Raw genomic sequence first — 19,130 nt, 5'->3', positions numbered from 1 at the left:
AGTTAAAAGCTGCACAACCAACATTTAACATGTTCCCACCAGCATGAGCTACCAGTGGTATAAGCCTGATTGTTCCATTTTATTGTATCACTGGTAGTACAAATGCATGTAATCACTTTTATTGGTCTTTTTACTAATAAAATTAATAAAAAGCCACCCAATGGGCCAGCCATGCCAGTGATTACTACCAGTGATTCAAGCCACTCGGCTGAGAGACATACAAATTACAGCCCTGTTATGAATGTGTTAAGAGCCTAACTTTATTCTGTAGTGGAGGAAGTGTAGGAACAACAGGCAGTTAGAGCATGATCTGTTGGCCATGGTATAATCCCAGCACTTGGGAGGCTAAGGCAGGACAACTGCTCATTCAAGACCAGCCTGGGCTACACAGTGTGCTCAACATAAGACCCTGTCTTAAAATCAATCAATCAACCCCCACAAAGCATAATTTAAATTCGGAACTCCTACACACATATGCAAACACTCTGAAATGTCCATAATGCTACTTACCATTGGCTTTGGCAGTGAAAGGTAGCCATACTTCTCTCCTACAAATAACATATATAACTTAAAAACTTTTTCTATTATTCACATTTGACTGTTAAAATATTACATGGGAAAGTTAGTACATTATTTTGACAATTCAGTCTATTCCTTATTTGCGGTTGAGAAATAAACTCCTGATTCGGTGACAAACATGAAGACAACACCCACATCTCTGATGGCCAGTCTCTCCCGACATAAAGGGACAAAAGCTAGACATCTCACTGATATTGACCTCCATTTAAAATTGGCTTCACACATTGACCCCTTTTTTTGGGCAGAAATCTGCCTCTGTTGAAGCCAGAGACTTTTTAAAAAATTAGTACTAGCATCAGTGCTGCTTCCTTCTGCACATACCAGACCAAACCATTTACAACTCCTTCATACTATATTCTCAGTCAGGGAAGAGGACAACCCCAGTAAACCAGACAGGAAGTGAAAGCACGCAAGTAACAAGTTGCTTAGGCTATGATACAGGGCATGAAACATAAACAGTTAAGGAAAGGAAGCAGATGGCAAAGCCCACTTCATCCCTGCCACATTTATAGTATTTCTGGTTTCCAGATCATGGACAGTCCGGTTACAGATGACACATGCTTTTTCAATGCTAGGCTGTGATATCTAGGTTAAGAACTTAAGTAATCTTGTTTTAGGTAACTCAGTGATCCTCTGTACTGCTCAGGACCCTGAACGCTCCGCATTTACTCTCCAAAAAAGAGAGTGGGAGGAAACCAACAGTTTGGGCCTGTAGCATCTCTAAGACAACAGAGTTCTACAAACTAGAATTTAATGCAATGAAAAGAGAGCCTTTATACAATCTGGTTTGCTGCCATTACCATCTACCTGGTAGCAGTTATCGCTTAGCAGTTCTAATCCCTGTGGTCCTCTTGCAAGTACTTATTTGTTTTGCTCTCTGTTCCCATCCACTTTACAAGTACAAGAAACCACAGTGACCATAGTGTCCAAAAACCATGTAGTTTCAATTCTGGTCTGTCTACAGGGGATGGTAGACACTGTGCTGAGGAAGAGTACAAGTCCACATGTGAGCTCAGTGGAAAAGAAAAAGCCCAAGATCAATCAACGACTACTGTCTTGGAGCAAGAATCAGGAACTGCAACACCATGTATATTTGCCTACTCTGATCTAATCTAACTCTCTTGTTTCACAGATGGGAATTGAGGGATAGAAGTGAAAGGACTTAGTTCAAGGTCACACAGTGGTAAAAACAAAATTAAAACATGTTACCATTTATTATATGGCAAGCACCATGACAAAGAATTTCATAAAAAAACTGAAATTCAGAGGGCCAGCTAATGTGCCCAGGCTCCAGTTACTAATAGATTATCATACCCACTTATCTCCTGTATAATTTAGCTAGCTCCATTCTCAGCTAACAGAAGAAGTCTCCTGGCTCTCCACTGCTTGTTCCTGGCTTGACACCTTTTGAAATGCCTAGAATTGGGATCTTCCAGTCATTTCTGGAATGGACTTGGAGGAGAAAAGAGCAAAACTCAAACTGGGAGCTGCAGTTAGGTGCATTTTTTTACAGAATTGCTTCACTCACATCAGAATGCTTAGGGCTGGGTTAAGAGAGTGAGCGGTTGATAAACTTCATTGTTGGCATCAGTCAGATTCAGTAACTCTCCCTGCTGTCTCTAGCCTACTTACTGGGGGACCACTGGCATAAATGTCTTTAAACTTCACATACATTTGGGTTTTTTTGTTTTGTGTTTTTGAGACAGGGTCTCACTATACAGTTCAGGCTGATCTTGAGCTCACTTTATAGCCCAGGCTGGTCTCGAACTTGCAATGATCCTCCTGCCTCAGCCTAGCCTCGCATACATTTGGAAATGCAACTTATGTCACAAGGTCACTGAGGTTTAAATAAGATAATACAGGTCTAGTACTTACCAAAGTAAGTTCTCGGTACATGGCACCTATTATTATTCGTATGGCTGCATTATTATACCAGTAGACTTATGAATGAGTATTTTTATAATCTTACCCATGCAGACACTAGAAGCTTTTTTTTTTAATTTTTCACTGAACCTCTTCCTGCTTTTTTAATAGAAGCTAACTTGGTAGGAGAAAGATGACTCAGAAGAAAGCAAGGACTGAACCAGTGTTGCCCAGTGAGAGAGATCTTTCAGAGGGCGTCAGCTCTTCCCTGGAAAAAGTGTGAGCTTCTTTTGTACAGACCAACAAGGTTAGGCTCTTTTCCACTAGCTGCAGGTCAAGAGACTTTCTACAGCCAGGACTGAAGGCACACACATCTAATCTCAGCACTCTAGGAGGCTGAGTCAAGAGGATCACAAGTTTGAGCCCTGCCTGAGCAACTCAGCAAGTAGCAAGAGTCTGTCTAAAAACAGGTCTGGAGATGTAACTCAGCATGAAGGCCTTGAGTTCCACCCCGAGAGAGAGACAGAGAGAGAGAAAGAGAGAGAGAGAGAGAGAGAAAGAGAGAGAGAGAGAGAGAGTGTGTGTGTGTGTGTGTGTGTGTGTGGAGGGGTCTTCAATAGTGGAGTCAGACAAGCTAGTCCCGAAGCCCTCAAAAGTGAAAAAGAGATCGTAGAAGACGAACATCAGAAAATGGGAGAGAGAATGATTAAAGGAGAAAAACTGGGCCTGGTATTTTTTCGTAAGCTACTTATTTAGCTTTACTATAAGAATTCTCATGGTCAGGATGCTGATGAGAACAGAAATAATTGTTCAGAGCTTACAGGAATGAATTTCTAAGTCTTCACACCCACCATGTGAGGTAGTTATGTCATTATTATCCCTGAATTACAGGCATAAAACTCGAAGACAGACGTAAGTTAGTGAGTGACCAGGGCAGGGTGGGAACCCAGGCAGTCTTGGTTCAGAAGCTGGTTTTCAAATTCTGCCCAACTCTGTCCTTCAGCATGAGACCATCACTCCAATCCCTGCACAAGGAAGCAACACCTTGACGGGAAATGGAACCTGGCTTTGCTTCTTCTCAAGCTTATCAGCCTCCACTTGCTATGTTAATTGCTACTCAAAAGGAGGTCCAGGATTAAGGGAGGGAATAATTTAAAGGGTGGCTTTCTGGCCAGACATAGTGGTGCACACCTGTAATCCCAGCACTTGGGAGGCTGAAGCAGGAGGAATGTTGTGAGTTCGAGACCAGCCTGGGCTACAAAGTGAGCTCAAGGCCAGCCTGAACTGCACAGTGAGACCCTGTCTCAAAAAGACAAAAAAAAAAAAGGGTGGCTTTCTTGATGGGAAAAAGCATATTATAAATCCTTTTCAATAGAAATAAAAGGGGAAGATAGACCCAAAAACTGATCAAACAGCCTGGCTTAGAAAGAGGGAGGATCCCAGACACAAAGAGGAAGGCACCTGAGGCCCTGGTCGAGGGACTAGGACAAGGAGAGAAAGCCAGTTCTATTCCAGGTTCACAGTGGCGAACTCACTAGCCCAGAACAGGACAAATGCTGACCACTCCGCCACACCCTGCTTCTGTGGGAGAAGACGACACCCAGCACAGCAGTGTGAGAGGAGCCCGTCCCAAGCCCGATGGCCCACTGGGAGAGAAGAGTCTGCTGGCTGGGCTTGGAACCACATCCTTTTCGGGCCATAGCTACTAGTAACACTTTCCACCGTGCACTTGGAAGGTGCTGACAAATGCATCGAACCCATCACCTCCCAGAAAAATAGCCAGCCAGTCACTGGCACTTTCATGGGCCAGTGTCACTGGATGCAAGAGGGGAAAACACAATGTTCCTCGGGGCTGTAATGTGAGGCCAGCAAGAAGAAGACACATTGAGGGAAAACTTCTCCTCCAAAACTCAAAATTACACCCACTTTAGTTTGTGCTCGTACAAGGTTTTCACAGCTGGCAGGAGCCTCTGAATCTGCGCGGCCTAGGCCTTCCTTACTGCACAAAGGACACTCACACTCACACCTGGGGCGAGGAGGGCTCCTCTGACACCAGCCAGAGAGGGACTGGGCCCGCCAGACACTGGCTTCCCCGGACCAGACACCCTCTCACCTCGCTTCACTTCCTAACAATCCCTACGGTGAGGCGCCCATGCTTCCTTAGATGTGGAGCAGTTATGTCACCTTTCACTGTGTGAGAACTTGCTTCATAGGAAAATCCCTGTGAGTAAGAACACTTCAAAGCTTCAACATGGTACACCCTTCACACTAACCATCAGAGAGTTCTTTAAGTGTGGAAGCATAGTAAACATTTATTTTACTTACAAATGATATTACATCTACAAATTGATATGTATCATAAATGGATATTTTAATATGAATTGTTTAAATATTCAGTAAAAAGAGATACGTAATTTGATTTTATGAGTTTAATAATTTTTTTTAAAGAAATCATGCTTTGACACTAACGGAAACCATTTGCAGGCAAAAAAATATTTTTAAAAAACAAATAAAAGGACATACAGTACAATGGGAAATAAACAAAACTCCCAGTGGATATAAAAATAAAGAGTAAAAACAATGTCTTCCTATACATTGTATGGTGCTATTCTACATGTTGTAGAAATAGCAAGGAACTTACCCACCACAGGCAATATTCCAAGTTTAGGTAGTCATCAAGGAAACAGATTTCATCCAAGTGGAAGGAAAGCAATTCAAAAATCAAATAACTACATTCATTTCATTATGAAGAGAGTAGAATTAAATCAGAGAATGTCTATATTATAGAAGAGCTTTGTACTAAAATAACAGTTTACGGGAAATAAAAAATTGCTTAATTTCATTAGGAAAACAAATGTTAATTCAAAAAAATCTACTTACACTATAGTACAATAAATCTTACTGCTTAGATACTATAATAAAGAAAAACAAAATGTTATCATTTTTCTGTGAAAAATACGTTATTCTAAAATTTCAGGTAGGCTATAACAAGATAATTAATTTTGCAGCCAAGGATTAACACTAAAAAACTGGTAGAGTTACTAACAGTTAATAATATATAAAGACAAATAAATACATCGCACTATGTGGACAGTTTCTCACCTCGTCTTCCTTCAAACACATCGCTGATTTCTCTTAGCAGCGTAGACATGTCACTAATTTGAGATTCCCAAGCTTCACAAAATACTTCCAGGTTTTCTTTAGCAATTTTACTAGATGGATGCAATGTCAATGTTTCAGCAGCTGAAATTATCTAAGGAAACACAACACACAGAGGTCTAAATTTTAAAATCTTACACCTTGAAATCACACTGGAGATCAAGTTTAAGTCTGTATAGTTCACTCAAAAACAGCCAGGCAGGGTAGCATAAACCTATAATCCCTGCTACTCAGGAGGCTGAAGCAGGAGGATTAAGAATTCACGAACTACCTGGACAATTTAGTGTGACACTGTCTCAAAATAAAAGATTTCAGAGAAGCTGAGGATGTAGCTATGTGGTACCATGCCCCTGGGTTTGATCCCCAGAATAGGAAAAAAAGAAGAAAAAAAAAGACAACCATGAAAACTATGAAGTAGTTTTGACACAGAAACCCTATCTTGAACAATATGGTGACACATCATAGAACAAGTCTGCTATTTTTTTTTATAATGTGATCTATAGAAAATGATAAGTTATTACAGGGAAATTAACATGATAATGTGATAAAGCTGAATCAACACGACTAACAAGTTATGTTGGTGTTCCATGGAATTTTATAGGATTATTCTCACACTGGTAAACAGGAATATGTAAATCATTAACATGACTGTTCATTCTCCTACTATGTGACAGCACTGTGCCCATCTTCTAGGTGCTGGGAAAACACCTGTGAGTGAGAGATAAATGTCCCTGTCTTCATTGGGCTCACATTACAATAAAAGATACAAGATTTTTGACAGATCAAAAAGATACAAGATTTTTCAAGAAACAAATAACATGCATAAAAAGGGTAGGGACCATGGAGGGGCATTAGGTGCTTACAGCAGTATTTTAAGTTGGTTTATCATTGAAAACGTGAGGGAGTCACAGGGAGATACCGGGAAAATCCCTTGAATGAGGTTTCCAGTAAGTTTGCAGTGCCGGCGGAACAGCAAGTGGACCAGACTGAAATGAACAAAAAGGCTGCCTACGCAATGGAGAAACACACATGGCAAGAACTGGGTTTCCTTCTGAGTGGAAAGGTAGTCATTGGAGAGTTTGCAGAAGACTGATAGGGTCAAAGCCAGGCTAGCTGGTAAGGTCAGCACCTTGAAAGAATCAAAACCAGGTGCCTGTGGGAGTGGGGTGGGCACAGTCTCCTAGGCTCGGGCTTGCCAAGCAGATGGCACCTTGCTGGGAGGGACAAGGGTCCTCTTCTAGAGGAAGAGGGTGCAGAGCTTGCCAGGGAACTAAAGGCTAGATGTCAGCACTGCTGTCCTCTCAACGAGGGGCCTTTGTACGAACACAGGCTGTTCAGTTATGCCCTGAATGTGACTTAATATCTTAAAGGAAATATAAAAATGACGTTGCTAAGGCAGAGATACTTTGAAATAAATATAAATGATCCCAGAGGCATGCTGTACTTCCTTAAATCAGAGACAGGTGGCAAAGACCAGAAAACAGGCCATGGGAACCAAAAAGTCTTCTCAAGAAACAGAAGTTACTGACAGGCTCCACCATCATTCCAGGGAAGAAAATATGGCCATTCCTTCCTAACTGTCTGCTGCAGTGGAAGCAGTCAACCCCAAACTGAAAGACAGTAAGCAGGGTCTGGGCCCAGGCACAAGAGCTGACTGTGTAGGGCAGGAGAGTCAAACCCTCTGATTCTACTAAAATACACTGGTGCCAAAGCTTTAAGGAGATGCCCACGTGGACAGGTAAATACTGAAGGGAGACTGTCTGTCTCCCAGTAAAGAGGAGTCTTCCATTTGCAGCAGTGCTCAGCAGAGGACCACTTTGGAAGCTGACTCAGAGCTCCTGCCTCCATAGTAAGCCTGCACAGTTCTTCACAGGGAAGCACATGGTCATTCCTCCAGTGTCCAACATGCTGGAGGGCACACACCGCCACTGTGCCTAGGTCACTGTCACTATCTCAGAAACCCAGGGCTCAGCATCTCTCATCCACTATTCCAACTCAAGAGCAAGTCCTTTGGTTGACCATAATAAATAAAATAAGGACACCTAGAAAACTGCCTTTTAGAGCTTCAGACTCTAAAAAAGAAAGGAAGATCTGTCCTTTATTTTTTTCCTTGGATATAACATTGGACAGGGATGGTAGTAAATGGAATATCGGGGCTGGGGATTTAGCTCAGCGGCAAAAGCGCCTGCCTGGCAAGCGCAAGGTCGTGAGTTCGGTTCCTGGTACCGGAACAAAAAAAAAAAAAAAAAAAAAAAAAAAGTAAATGGAATATCAACTTTAAAAGGATTTTGAAAATTATAAAGACAAAGTAATATTATAGAAAATTCATATAAAGTAACTCAGTCTACTGAACTAGCAGAATATTCGTTTCTGCGGACTCTCATGTAGTCATTTTCAAATGTACACACATTTTATAAAATAGCAATTATGGTATATGCACAAATTTGCATACTGCTATTTTGCTTACATTTTAACAAAACATTTTTTGACGCTGCTATCTGTGGTTATTATAATTACTATATTATCATCAAATATATTATTTACCTAATTTAAGATAATTATTTTGCTTCCAATTGAATCTTATTATAAATGATGTTGTAGAAAACCTTGTTTTGTTTTGTTTTGAAGTCTCCTATGTCCTTAAGAATTATTAAGTTGAAATGAGCAAGTATTTTTATACCTTACCATATAAGGAAAGCTTACCTTCCAAACATGCTGTAACAATGTACATTGTAAACAGCTTAAAAATATATACTAAATTAGGATTTCTTTCTTTTTGAGACAGGGTTTCACTATGCAGTACAGTCTGGCCTTGAACTCACTTTGTACCCCAAGCTGGCCAAGAACTCATGGCAATCCTCCTGCCTCAGCCTCCTGAGTGCTGCGACTACAGGAGTGCGCCAGCACATCAAGCCTTAGTATTTCATTTAAATGAGCCAATCAGCTATCTGTCAAGATGACTAGCTAATCCAATGCAGTCAGTCTCATTGAAGCACACTACCCATAGAAATTCCCTTATCTTTCTTTTGGTAGATTTGACCTCTAGTTCTACAGAATCCTTTATACCTTCCTTCTACACAACTTGTTATGATGCTCAGGTAAGACATAATAGAGAAGGAACAGTCTGCTGTTATCCTACCTGCTGGCCAGTCACCTGAAATGTCTCTTCTGCGTGTATACAAGTTATCTCAAGAGGTTCTGTCCCAGATACATGTCTCAGCAATCGACAGGTCTACAAGAAAATATGTGTACAGTTCAACTTTCACACTCTCGTCCGTGGTTATCACTTCATAATTAAAAAGAACACTAAATTTCACAAATAAAATTTATTAAAACCTATAACCCTGAATTTGGACATTACTGAAATTATCACTATATTGGTCATCAACAGATTCTCTGAGGTCAAAGCAGGAACCAATGAAGGCCCAGCATACTGTTTCTGCTTCCTATCAGATCATAGCAGAGTGTTCTGGGAATTATGAAAGCATCTAGTAGTGTCCATACATCTTCTGTACAAAGAAATTTAGCTCAGCTAAACTGTCAGTTACCATAGCTACACATTCTTTCCATCAACAGCACTTCCCATCATGATCAATTAAGCCCACCTTTTTTCTTCTTAGAGATAGCAATGAATCAGGCAGATTGATGTCATGAGCAGAAAGTCTGCATTAGAGGAAATTATTACCCACTATTGCAACTCAAAGCAAGTCCTTTGGTTGACCATAATAAATGAAGTAAGGACGCCTGGAAAACTGCCTTTTAGAGAGTAGACTCTAAAAAAAGAAAGGAAGATCTGTCCTTTATTTTTCCTTGGATATAACACTGGACAGGGACAGTAGTAAATGGAATATTAATTTTAAAAGGCTTTTGAAAATTATCAAGACAAAGTAATATTACAGAAAATTCATATAAAATAACTCAATCTCCTCAATCTCCTGAATATCTCCTAACAGAATATTCATTTGTGCAGATTCTCATGTCATCATTTTCAAATGTACACACATATTTTATAAAATAGCAATTATGGTATATGCACAAACTTCTGAATGTCTTGAAGCTTAAAACAGAAAAAATTTTAAATTTTGACTATTAAAAATTATTTGCTTCAGGATTTCTAAAATTAGCAAGTTTTTCTATAGTCAAAATATTTGGTTTATAAACAACAGCATCAAATGTATTAAATTACAGAAATAAATCTCTAGTCATTTTAAGAATGTTCCTTAGAGGTTTCTAGGCTGCTCTGTGAACGAGTGCAGGAGAAGACGCTGACCTCACTCATCTAAAGCTCCTTTTAACCATGAGTCTTGAGGTTTGCTGAGCAGGGTATGTTAACATGAAGACAGGTAGGCGTGCCTATCTGCGTCTATATCCGTGTTGCCTAGGACATGCCTCGTGCACAGAGTACACAGGTTCAGACTTGTTCTGACATTTTCCTTAGGCGGAAGCCTTGCTCACCACCTCAAATGATGAGCCCACTTGGTATTGTAACAAAAGTAGCAGGTGAGGTACCAGTAACACACGACAGAGACTGACTGGGGCACAGAAGGAGAGGGTCAGAGGACAAATCCTGTGCAAGATGTCCCCTCTTCGTCCCTCCTCATCCTCTCTCCTCCCTTCTCAAATCTGCTTTTCGCCGCGGGAGACTGAGGTCGTCTACTGCTGTGTCTGGCCAGTGGGAAGCCCAGCTACAGAAGAGCCGAGGCAGGAGGGAAAGGCTTTTACTCCCATGGCCCTTCCCTGCAGGGGCTCCTTGGGCCGTCTGCGTGCCTGGTCCAAACACCACCACCCTTCAAGGGGCTCTCAGAGAACCTTCCAGGTTCCACCCCAGCAATCTGGGCCAGGTGGTACCAGCCCTGCCATCACTCACCCCGATCACTGCAGTCTCACTGGTTTCCCCACAGTCCATCTACAAGGTGCCAAACGGCTCCCTTACGAAACCCTCTCTCAATGATCTTGGAGTGGGTCATCTCTTTCCTGCTGAAGCCCTAACAGATTCAGTCAGAAGCAGACTCACAATGGCCCTCTAGTGCCCTACTCCAAGGTGTAATCCCCCGAGAGAAAGAGGGAAAAGATTAAGCAGTGCGCTTGGCTTCTAGTGCTTTTTGTTGCTTTGTTTAGATGCCAGGCTGTTAAGAACAGAGCAAACGTACACTATACCTTCAAGATTCCAAGGGAGAGACACAGAAAATGCTCAGAGAAATTAACCAAAGCTGTATTCATGTTAATATTCTCTCAACAGTTTAGTTACTGAATTGTAAACTACATTTTCTTTAGCACACAACCTATTACTCACCTCAACAAGCTGTTCTTTCTGTTCAGAGAGTTTACAGGCATATTCAGCCAAAGCTTCTAAATTTCCTTCTGCTCCAGTGAGTTTTAACGCTTTTAGAACCACATGATCTGCATGGTATTTTAAGAGTTCTGCCGCCAGCTGCATTGCTGTGCTATGAAGCTGTAGGTGTTGGGGGTGAAGGGTGATGAAGGAAAGAAAACAAACAAGGTTTTATGCCCAAGCACCTGACAAGTACTTTAAGAACTAAAGACTACAAACCTCAAAAGTGGCCCCTCTTGATCCCCCAAGGGAAAGTTCCCCTCATAATAGCAGAAGCTGGGTAGCACTAGTGAGAGTATATGTCCTCCTGAGGGCAGGGTAGCATCTGTTCATCTGTATCCCTGATGCTAGCACTTTTGCTGTTCATGGAAGATGACCTGGTCATCCAGAGGTTGAGAAGCCCAGGACCTTGTCCATCCTATTATCAACTAGCTCTTTCCACACAGCTTCTCAGTGACAAAGGCTTCTGCTGCTTTTTGTTCTGTTTTGTTTTGTTTTATTCTGGACAAGGTCTCACTAAGTTGCCCAGGCTGTCCTTCACCTTGCAATCCTCCCACGTATCTGAGATTACAGATGTACATCATGGCACCCAGAGCTTTTGCCACTCTTAAAGTTAGTGAGCAGCCAGGTGCAGTGGCACATGCCTATACTCCCAGCTATCAAAGAGCCTGAGGTGGGAGGATTGCAAATTTAAGGCCAGCCCGAACAATTTGGCAAGATCTGTCTCAAAATGAAGGGAAGGAGGAGAGTTAGATTTGTAGCTCAGAGATAGAACACTTGCCAAGCATGAACAAGGCCCTGGGTGCAATCCATGATACCATTCAGGGCTCGAGAGGAGTTGAAAAGGTGGAACTGTATTGAGAATATGGCATTCAGAGCATTAAGAGGCATCAAATAGTTCATAATCATTCGTAAGCTTCTTAGCATGCTTCTGAAGTACCAATGTGAAATTCATTCAACCAGGTATTCAATAAAATGTTACTAAATACCAGCATCACAGCAGACACTGTACTGGAGGCTGGACAAACCTCCATGACAAGACAGACCCAACCCCTGCCCTCGGTGTTACAGTCTATGATAGTCTGCTATCCAGAACAAACTGCACCAGGCATAATGACACATGCCTGTCATCCCAGCACTCAGGAGGCTGAAGCAGGAGAATTATCATAAGTTTGAGGCCAAGCTGGGCTACCTAGTGAGTTCAAGGCTCACCTGAATTACACAGAAAAACCCTGTCTCAGAAAGAAAAGAAAAAAGAAGAGGGAAAAAATCCCTAGTTCCCAGCAGAAACAAAGATAAAGAAAAAACAAAGATAAAGGATAACAAAAACCTAAAGGCTTTATTTCATTTGGCGGCATGGATTGGAAGCACAGCTTACTCTCACTGGATAATTTTTGATATTATTAACTCCAAAATCTTTCCTTCTTGCCCACCCTCCTTTAAGCTGCAGGTGTTTTGCCCCTGCCATGGGAAAGTAACTAATACAAAAATCCTACAATTGAATGGAGACTAAAATACTGGTGAATACACCAGAGTGACAGGTGATTTTGGATTTTTCCAGCAAGAGATCTGAAAATATCGTTCTAAGGAAAATTTGACTTTGAGCTAAGCCTATTTGAATGAAGAAATTTCTTTTTTCTGAAAGTAATCCAACGTCGATTCAAATTACAGGACTTTTACAAAATTAACAAGAGGGTTGCCTGCATTCAGGCAACTAAGTGAAAATAATTATAGCCAAAACCAAAAACATTAAAATTCCTCTTCCTTTGAAAATTAAATGCCATGTAAGAACTTAAAAAGATTATGTTTACCCAGAAGGGCCCAGGGAATACCCCACACTAAGCCTTTATCTTACAGACTATGAGAGAGGTCCATAGAGACTGCATGGCTTGCCAGGGTCATATAACTCCTATAAATGGTTCTAGGGACAGTTTCACTACCAACTGTAAGGGAAGAAAAGAGTACAAACATGAAGCTCCTGCTCTGTGCAATATCCTGAGAGTGGCTCTACATACATCCTCCTCCTCCGTCCTCGTGAGAATTCTCCAAGGGTGATGTGGTTATACCCACTGAAGGGCTACGAAAATGAAGTCTATCTTGAAACGATTTTATGCTGTACGGAAAGTTCGGGACTCAGCAACAGTTCAGCTAAAATTGAATAGGTAGGTTTTTTAAAGAACAGAAAGCTATGTCCTTTTATGTTTATCAGGATGTTGAAACAGATGTTTCAACAGAGGTGTCAGTACCACACACGATGTGAAGGAGATCACTGTACATAATACATAAAAGAAACATCCAAAACCTATTTCATTCTCCTGAGCCTTTACTGCTTCAAAGACATAAAAGTAGAGATAGGGAAGGGGAGAGGTTTCTGTGAGGAGGAGCTGCCTGGAGAGCTGATGGGTGACCACTGTGACTGCTCCAGCAGCCCCCAAAGTGGAGGGAGTAGTGACCCGGGAGGGTGACAGAAGGAGAGCCTCTGAGAAACATCCTAGAGCATCCACGAAGGAGAAAGTCAGTTTTCAATGTCTACTGAGCCCAAAGTCGTCATATAAGGGAAACTATCTCCAAGAATCTTCTATTCTCAACCCTCTTTCCTCTCCCTTTGCACAGCCTGGCACATGTCAGTAACAGCAGTGACATCACGGAGAACAACAGTAATGAAAAAGAGAGGAGAGACCACATCTTTCACCCAAAAGCTGTAGGAGGGGGATAAGAAGTGCAGGTGACTGCAAAGTGTGTTATGTTTAGATCTGCCATGTCCCTCGAGACTCACACATTCAGATGTGGGGCTTCGGGAAAGTGACCGGCTCATGGGGGTGCTGTCCTCATCAGTGGGTTCATCGACTGAAGGGTTCATAGCTCAATGCACTGCTCTTAGGAGGTGTGGCCTGCTGGAGGGGCTGGCTCACTGTTGGTGTGACCTGGAAGGACAACTCCTCCTTTCTCCTTCTGCTTCCTGGCTGCCATGGTTGACCAGCTTCCCTTTGTCATACCCATCCACCATGCTGTCTCTGCTTTATAACCAGCTACCCAGAGACTGAACCTCTAAAACCGTGAGCCAACATAAACCTCGCCTCCATTAAGCTGCAGGTGTTTATCCCTGCCATGGGAAGGTAACTAATACAAAAGTCCTACAGCTGAATGGAGACTAAAATACTGATGAATACACCAGAGTGAACATTCTTATTTTTGGACTGAGATTGTATCTCACAACTGAAAGCAGAGTTGTAAAAAGCCTGGCAACAAATACCTTAGGCTTTTCAGGACACAGAGGCTTCACAACAACTACCCACTGTGCTGCTACAGACAGAAAGAGAAGCCAGTGTCTAGACAAATGGCAGAACTGTGTCCCCAGACATGATTTACAGAAACAGCCCCACAGTAGTGTGTGAATGAAGAGTGATCACAAGACTCCAGTGGACCAGAAGTCAAAAGATGACCAAATTTTATCTGGAAACTCGGAAATCTTTTCAGCCCAAGTGATACTTTAAAAAAATCTACTTTAGTGATGCATAATCTTAGTACAACAAAATCACCCAGTTTAAAGGTACAGTTAGATGAGTTTTGCAAACACAACAGCTGTGTAACCATCACCACAATCACTATTTTGAGTGTTTGCATTACCCCAAAAAGGCCCTCTATGCCCTACACACTGGGACTGTGTAGTAAACACTCCCAGTTTCTGACCCCAGGCAACCACTGATCTGATTTTTATCATTTGCAATTAATTTTGCCATGTCTAGAATTTTTCCTAAGTGGAAATACACACACACACACACACACACACACACACACACTTGCACATACTTTTGCATCTGGCTTCTTTCATTCAGTAAAATGCCTTAGTGATTCACGGATATTACTGCACGCACTGAAATTGTTCCTTTTTTGCTAAATAGTATTTAGTAGAGTTATAACAAAAGTCATTTATCAACACCACTATTGAAAGAAATTTAGGTTGCTTCCAGTCTTGGCCATTATAAATAAAGCTGCTATGAGCGATTCATGTACACAAATTTTGAGAATGGCAGCACCACTAAATGGTAGCTTCAAACTAACAATGACAAAAAGAAACTCTTAAATCATTTTCTAGTCACAGGGACACTGTAATATACATTTATGTCCTACATCTCATGTAACATGAAAACTAGCAAAGAATTATAAAAGGCTAAATTTTCCACTATACTTACTTCCTTCTTGAGCTCATTGAGACTGTGACTGATTTTCAAAATCGTGAGCTCCAGTTCTTCAGCAATGCTTTTGGTCTTCTTGCTTTGCTAAAAATTGCAAGAATAATTGGTGTTACCGCATCTCTTTATTACAATTTCATTTGAACTATAAATTAGAATAAATATTAATACCACGTTACTATAATAAAAGTATAGTTAAAAATTTTACATGTTTAAGGTTAGAGTGAAAAATAGAAGTTTAGTTATTTGATTATATTTCTCCACACTAACTATAAACAGGTGATTTTTAAACCAACTTTTCTTTAATAAATTCATCATGTCTAACATTAATCTTTTTATATTAGTTCATGTCATAATACAAAAATACTGATGTTCATTTTTTGGAACTGGTGCATGCATGAAATACTCAATCCTTTACTCTTAAGCAAAATCCAATTCATCTTGCATAAATATCTGCACCTGGCTTTCATTCAGTATAATGCTTTTGTAATTTATCCATATTACTGTACTATTAAAATTGCTCCTTTTTATTGCTAAATAGTATTCAACTTACATAATTTCCAGTTCATCTTACATAAAAATCTATTACCTTACATAAATATCTCCTTCTCAGATAGTCCTTATCAAATCACCCAATCTAAATTAGGCCCTTTTCATCACCCACTCTAATCTTTTCTCTAAGTAACCATCCCAGTTTGCAATCACATTGTCTTACATTTCGGTTTACTTAAAAGTCTGTGTTACCATGTAAGGCCCATGAAGGCTGGGACCACTACTGAACCCACAGCTCCTGGCGGATCATAGGTGCTGGATTTTTTTGAAAACTAAGTTAAAGTTAAATGTTAGTACCTTCATGGAGCCTTCTTGATTTCTCTCCATAAGTAAGAATTAATCCTCCTTCAAACCTTTTCACATGTCTATACCGTCTTTGGGGTATTGATAGTTTTGGTTTTTCATTTTTCCCTTGACTGACCTTTTCCCACTTCTTTCTATATTGTAAAATCAAGACAGTATAGGCAAAGCTTTTATCTCATTCATCTTTAGATTTCTGGTGCCTAGAATATAAAAGGTACTCAGTAATAACTGCAAAGAAAAAGAAAGTAAAGGAGTAAAAAGTACATCTGGTGAAGAATCAGTGTCTGAATGCTTGTGAAATACATGAAGGGTGTTATCTGTACTTGTAAGAACTGACAGAATCAGATTCTCAACACTGAGCAAAAAAAAAGCTAATGTTCAACTTAAGATTTAACACAGAAGCAATTTACAGTGTTGATATAACACAAATAACTCAAATTAAACATAAATAGTGCTCAAATCTTTTATACTACCATAGGGGAAGATTCCCTGTTAATAAGACAATTTGCACAGCTGTGATGGCAAGAAAATACCCAGAAAACCTGTGATTCCTATCTAGTCTTCATGTATTAATCAATCTAGTTACCAAGAAGCAAACTTCTGCTCCGTTCTGCACAATCTCAGCCATGCTCACCCTCCTTCTTCACCCTGACTGACAAAGCTTCTGTTCACAACGCCCATTTGTTCTCTCCCTGCTGTGTCTTGCAAGCCATATGAAATACTATTTTGACACCATCTGGGTCTAAGGAATAAACGCATGGTGCCAGACACGTCTCAGGTCTCTGTCTCTTCCTTTTATAATCTCCTTGCTGGAAACACATATGTTGGCCATTTCCATTGTGCTCCTGCCGCAATAGTCTCCCATGTTTTAAGCACACCAGGGCCTATCTAAAGCCTACAATCAGAGGTCCACCAGTGTAGATCAGAAATCTGCAAGGGTAAAAGTTCTGTTACCTGCCAGCTGGATCTACCTAGTCTTCATTGCCCCCAGATCTCAGTAAATGTGTTAAAAGCTCTGTGTCTATAAATCAGCTGGCCTCAGAGTTAAGAACTGTGCACATCTAAATGGCTCCCAAACTTAAGACTCAGGTCCCAGGGACCTCTGGTAGGGGTCTACCCTCTGCTCTTCACCTGAAGAAGTATTTTGGGGCAGAATCTTCCAGAGGTGCAAGGGTAAGCTAAAAATGGTGACAGTGGCACAGAATCCAGAAGGGCCAGGAGGAGAACCAACAGGCCTAGGAATGTCACATCCTGTGAGTGCTGGAAGGGAGGGACAGTTTGCTGAACTAGGAGGGAGAAAAGAGATGAGACATCCTTGTCCCATGCTAACCAAGTTCATACTGATTACGACAGCTGCCACATCTCTTAAAACATTAGACAAATGCCACTACAGAAGAGGTACTTCCTGAGAAGAGTTCTTACAGCTTGCATCCACACAGAGAGGAACTGCTGCAGTTCCACCCTCGCCTGAGTGGACAGCTCCAAGATGTGTTCTCTGTGCTCATGGCTGGTGTACGCAGAATCAGTGAAGTCCTCCGTCTGCTCCAAGATGACTTCCAGTGTTGCAGAGAAGTTCTCTTTGGACTGAAAATAAGGATTCTCCCGAAGAGCTTCAATACTCATCTGAGAACAAAAAGGATATGGATCCATGTGAGTTGGGATTCCCACCTAACCGAGCAGGCCAGCAAAAAACACCAACGAGTTCTGTCCCAGGCTGAGGGGAGATACAAACTCTAATGATAACTATATCCTCTGCTAACCCAGGAGGACCCATTCAAGAGTTATCAATGGCCTGGCACATGCCTGTGAACCCAGCTACCCAGGAGTCTGAGGTAGAAAGATCACAAGTTCAAGTTCAGCTCAGGCTGAACTTAGTAAGATCCTGTCTTATCAACTTAATAAGATCCTGTCTCAAAGGTCTCTAAGGTGAGGATGTAGCTCAGGGAAGGGCCCTGAGTTCTATCTGCAATAGCACCACAAGTAAAAAAAATCACCAATGGTCATGCAAAGCCTCATTCCTGGAACTGTTAATAAAAAGACAGGAGGTCAGTGAATATAGAGAAAGAGCACCATCACATAGCAAGTAGTAGGAAAAATGAAGCAACCTCCAGATAAAGGAACTGCCTCTGAGAAAATGCCTGGGGAAAGTCATGGAAGATGTGTTAAGCCCAAATACGAACACATACTGGCCTCAAAGGATGAGTGCGGAAGGGGTGGAACGTGAGAGGGACTGGGAAAGGGCTCAATTCTTCTCTCACTAATTCAGCAAAAGCTCTGCTAGTCACCTGTCTCCCTGCCTTTTGTTTTATGTCCCCAACAGCACTTCACTGAACTAAACATCCTCTACCAAAAGGGAAGGGTTGTATAGTCTTTCTGAAATGTGAACCTTCTGAGACTGCCACATCCCTATAATCACTGCTCACCATTTAGAGTATAGCATACAATCCTCTATGGTCCTGTATTTACCTATCTCAAATGGCTTATCTCACCTCCCCAGCCCCTAAACAATTCCCTGCAGCTCTGTGTCCTGAGCTTTGTGAATGTGTGATGAACACTGCTTCCCCTGTGTCATCTTCCTCTCAGCTCTAAAAGACACACTACCCCATTTCAACTTTAACCTCTGACCCAGGAACAATGTCACAGGGACAGCTTGGGCCAACAGGCAAAAAGGAACGAGGTCCACAACAGTGGTCACAATGAATGTGCTGATAAGAGTGGCTGATACTTGCCTTGCACTTGAGGTGTTGTCACGAATATTTCAAGTTAAACATCATACATAACCTATTTTACCATGAGCCACAGAAATACCCAACTTTGGGAAAGTCACAAGGTCATAGAGGGGTATGTACATCCCCCTTCCCTGCTGGGCCCAGGAGGTACCCAGTAATCATCCCAGCTAAGGTAGACAAAGTATTTTAAGAAAGGACATGGTAACAGTATGGTACAGAATGGACAGTAAGGACCTGAGAGTTTGAGAATTTAAATAATTAAAATAGGAATTTTTATATTTCTCATCACTTATGTTAATGTTTCTCTTTTAGAACAAAAAGATATTTTTAGATAGCAAGTTAGTAGTTTTGTGGATCTTTTGCAAGGCTATTCATTTATACATTTTCATAAGATTTGTCCACTTATTTACAATACCAAAC

General features: G+C 41.2%; 1 protein-coding gene across 1 annotated transcript in view; it reads right to left on the bottom strand.

Moving 5' to 3' along the window:
• Positions 1-19,130, bottom strand: part of Ctnnal1 (catenin (cadherin-associated protein), alpha-like 1) — a 52,859-nt gene that overhangs the window by 14,611 nt on the left and 19,118 nt on the right. Inside the window, exons 7-12 of the mRNA XM_005382935.2 lie at positions 17,404-17,604; positions 15,127-15,213; positions 10,895-11,053; positions 8,741-8,833; positions 5,545-5,695; positions 511-548 (exon numbers count right to left, since the gene is read on the bottom strand). Coding sequence (XP_005382992.1) covers positions 511-548; positions 5,545-5,695; positions 8,741-8,833; positions 10,895-11,053; positions 15,127-15,213; positions 17,404-17,604 — 729 coding nt within the window. The remainder of the gene's footprint in view (positions 1-510; positions 549-5,544; positions 5,696-8,740; positions 8,834-10,894; positions 11,054-15,126; positions 15,214-17,403; positions 17,605-19,130) is intronic.

This window comes from Chinchilla lanigera, unplaced genomic scaffold (assembly GCF_000276665.1).
Source record: "Chinchilla lanigera isolate Chin_1 unplaced genomic scaffold, ChiLan1.0 scaffold00018, whole genome shotgun sequence".
Classification (NCBI taxonomy): domain Eukaryota; kingdom Metazoa; phylum Chordata; class Mammalia; order Rodentia; family Chinchillidae; genus Chinchilla; species Chinchilla lanigera.
This window is presented reverse-complemented; position numbering and strand designations above follow the sequence as displayed.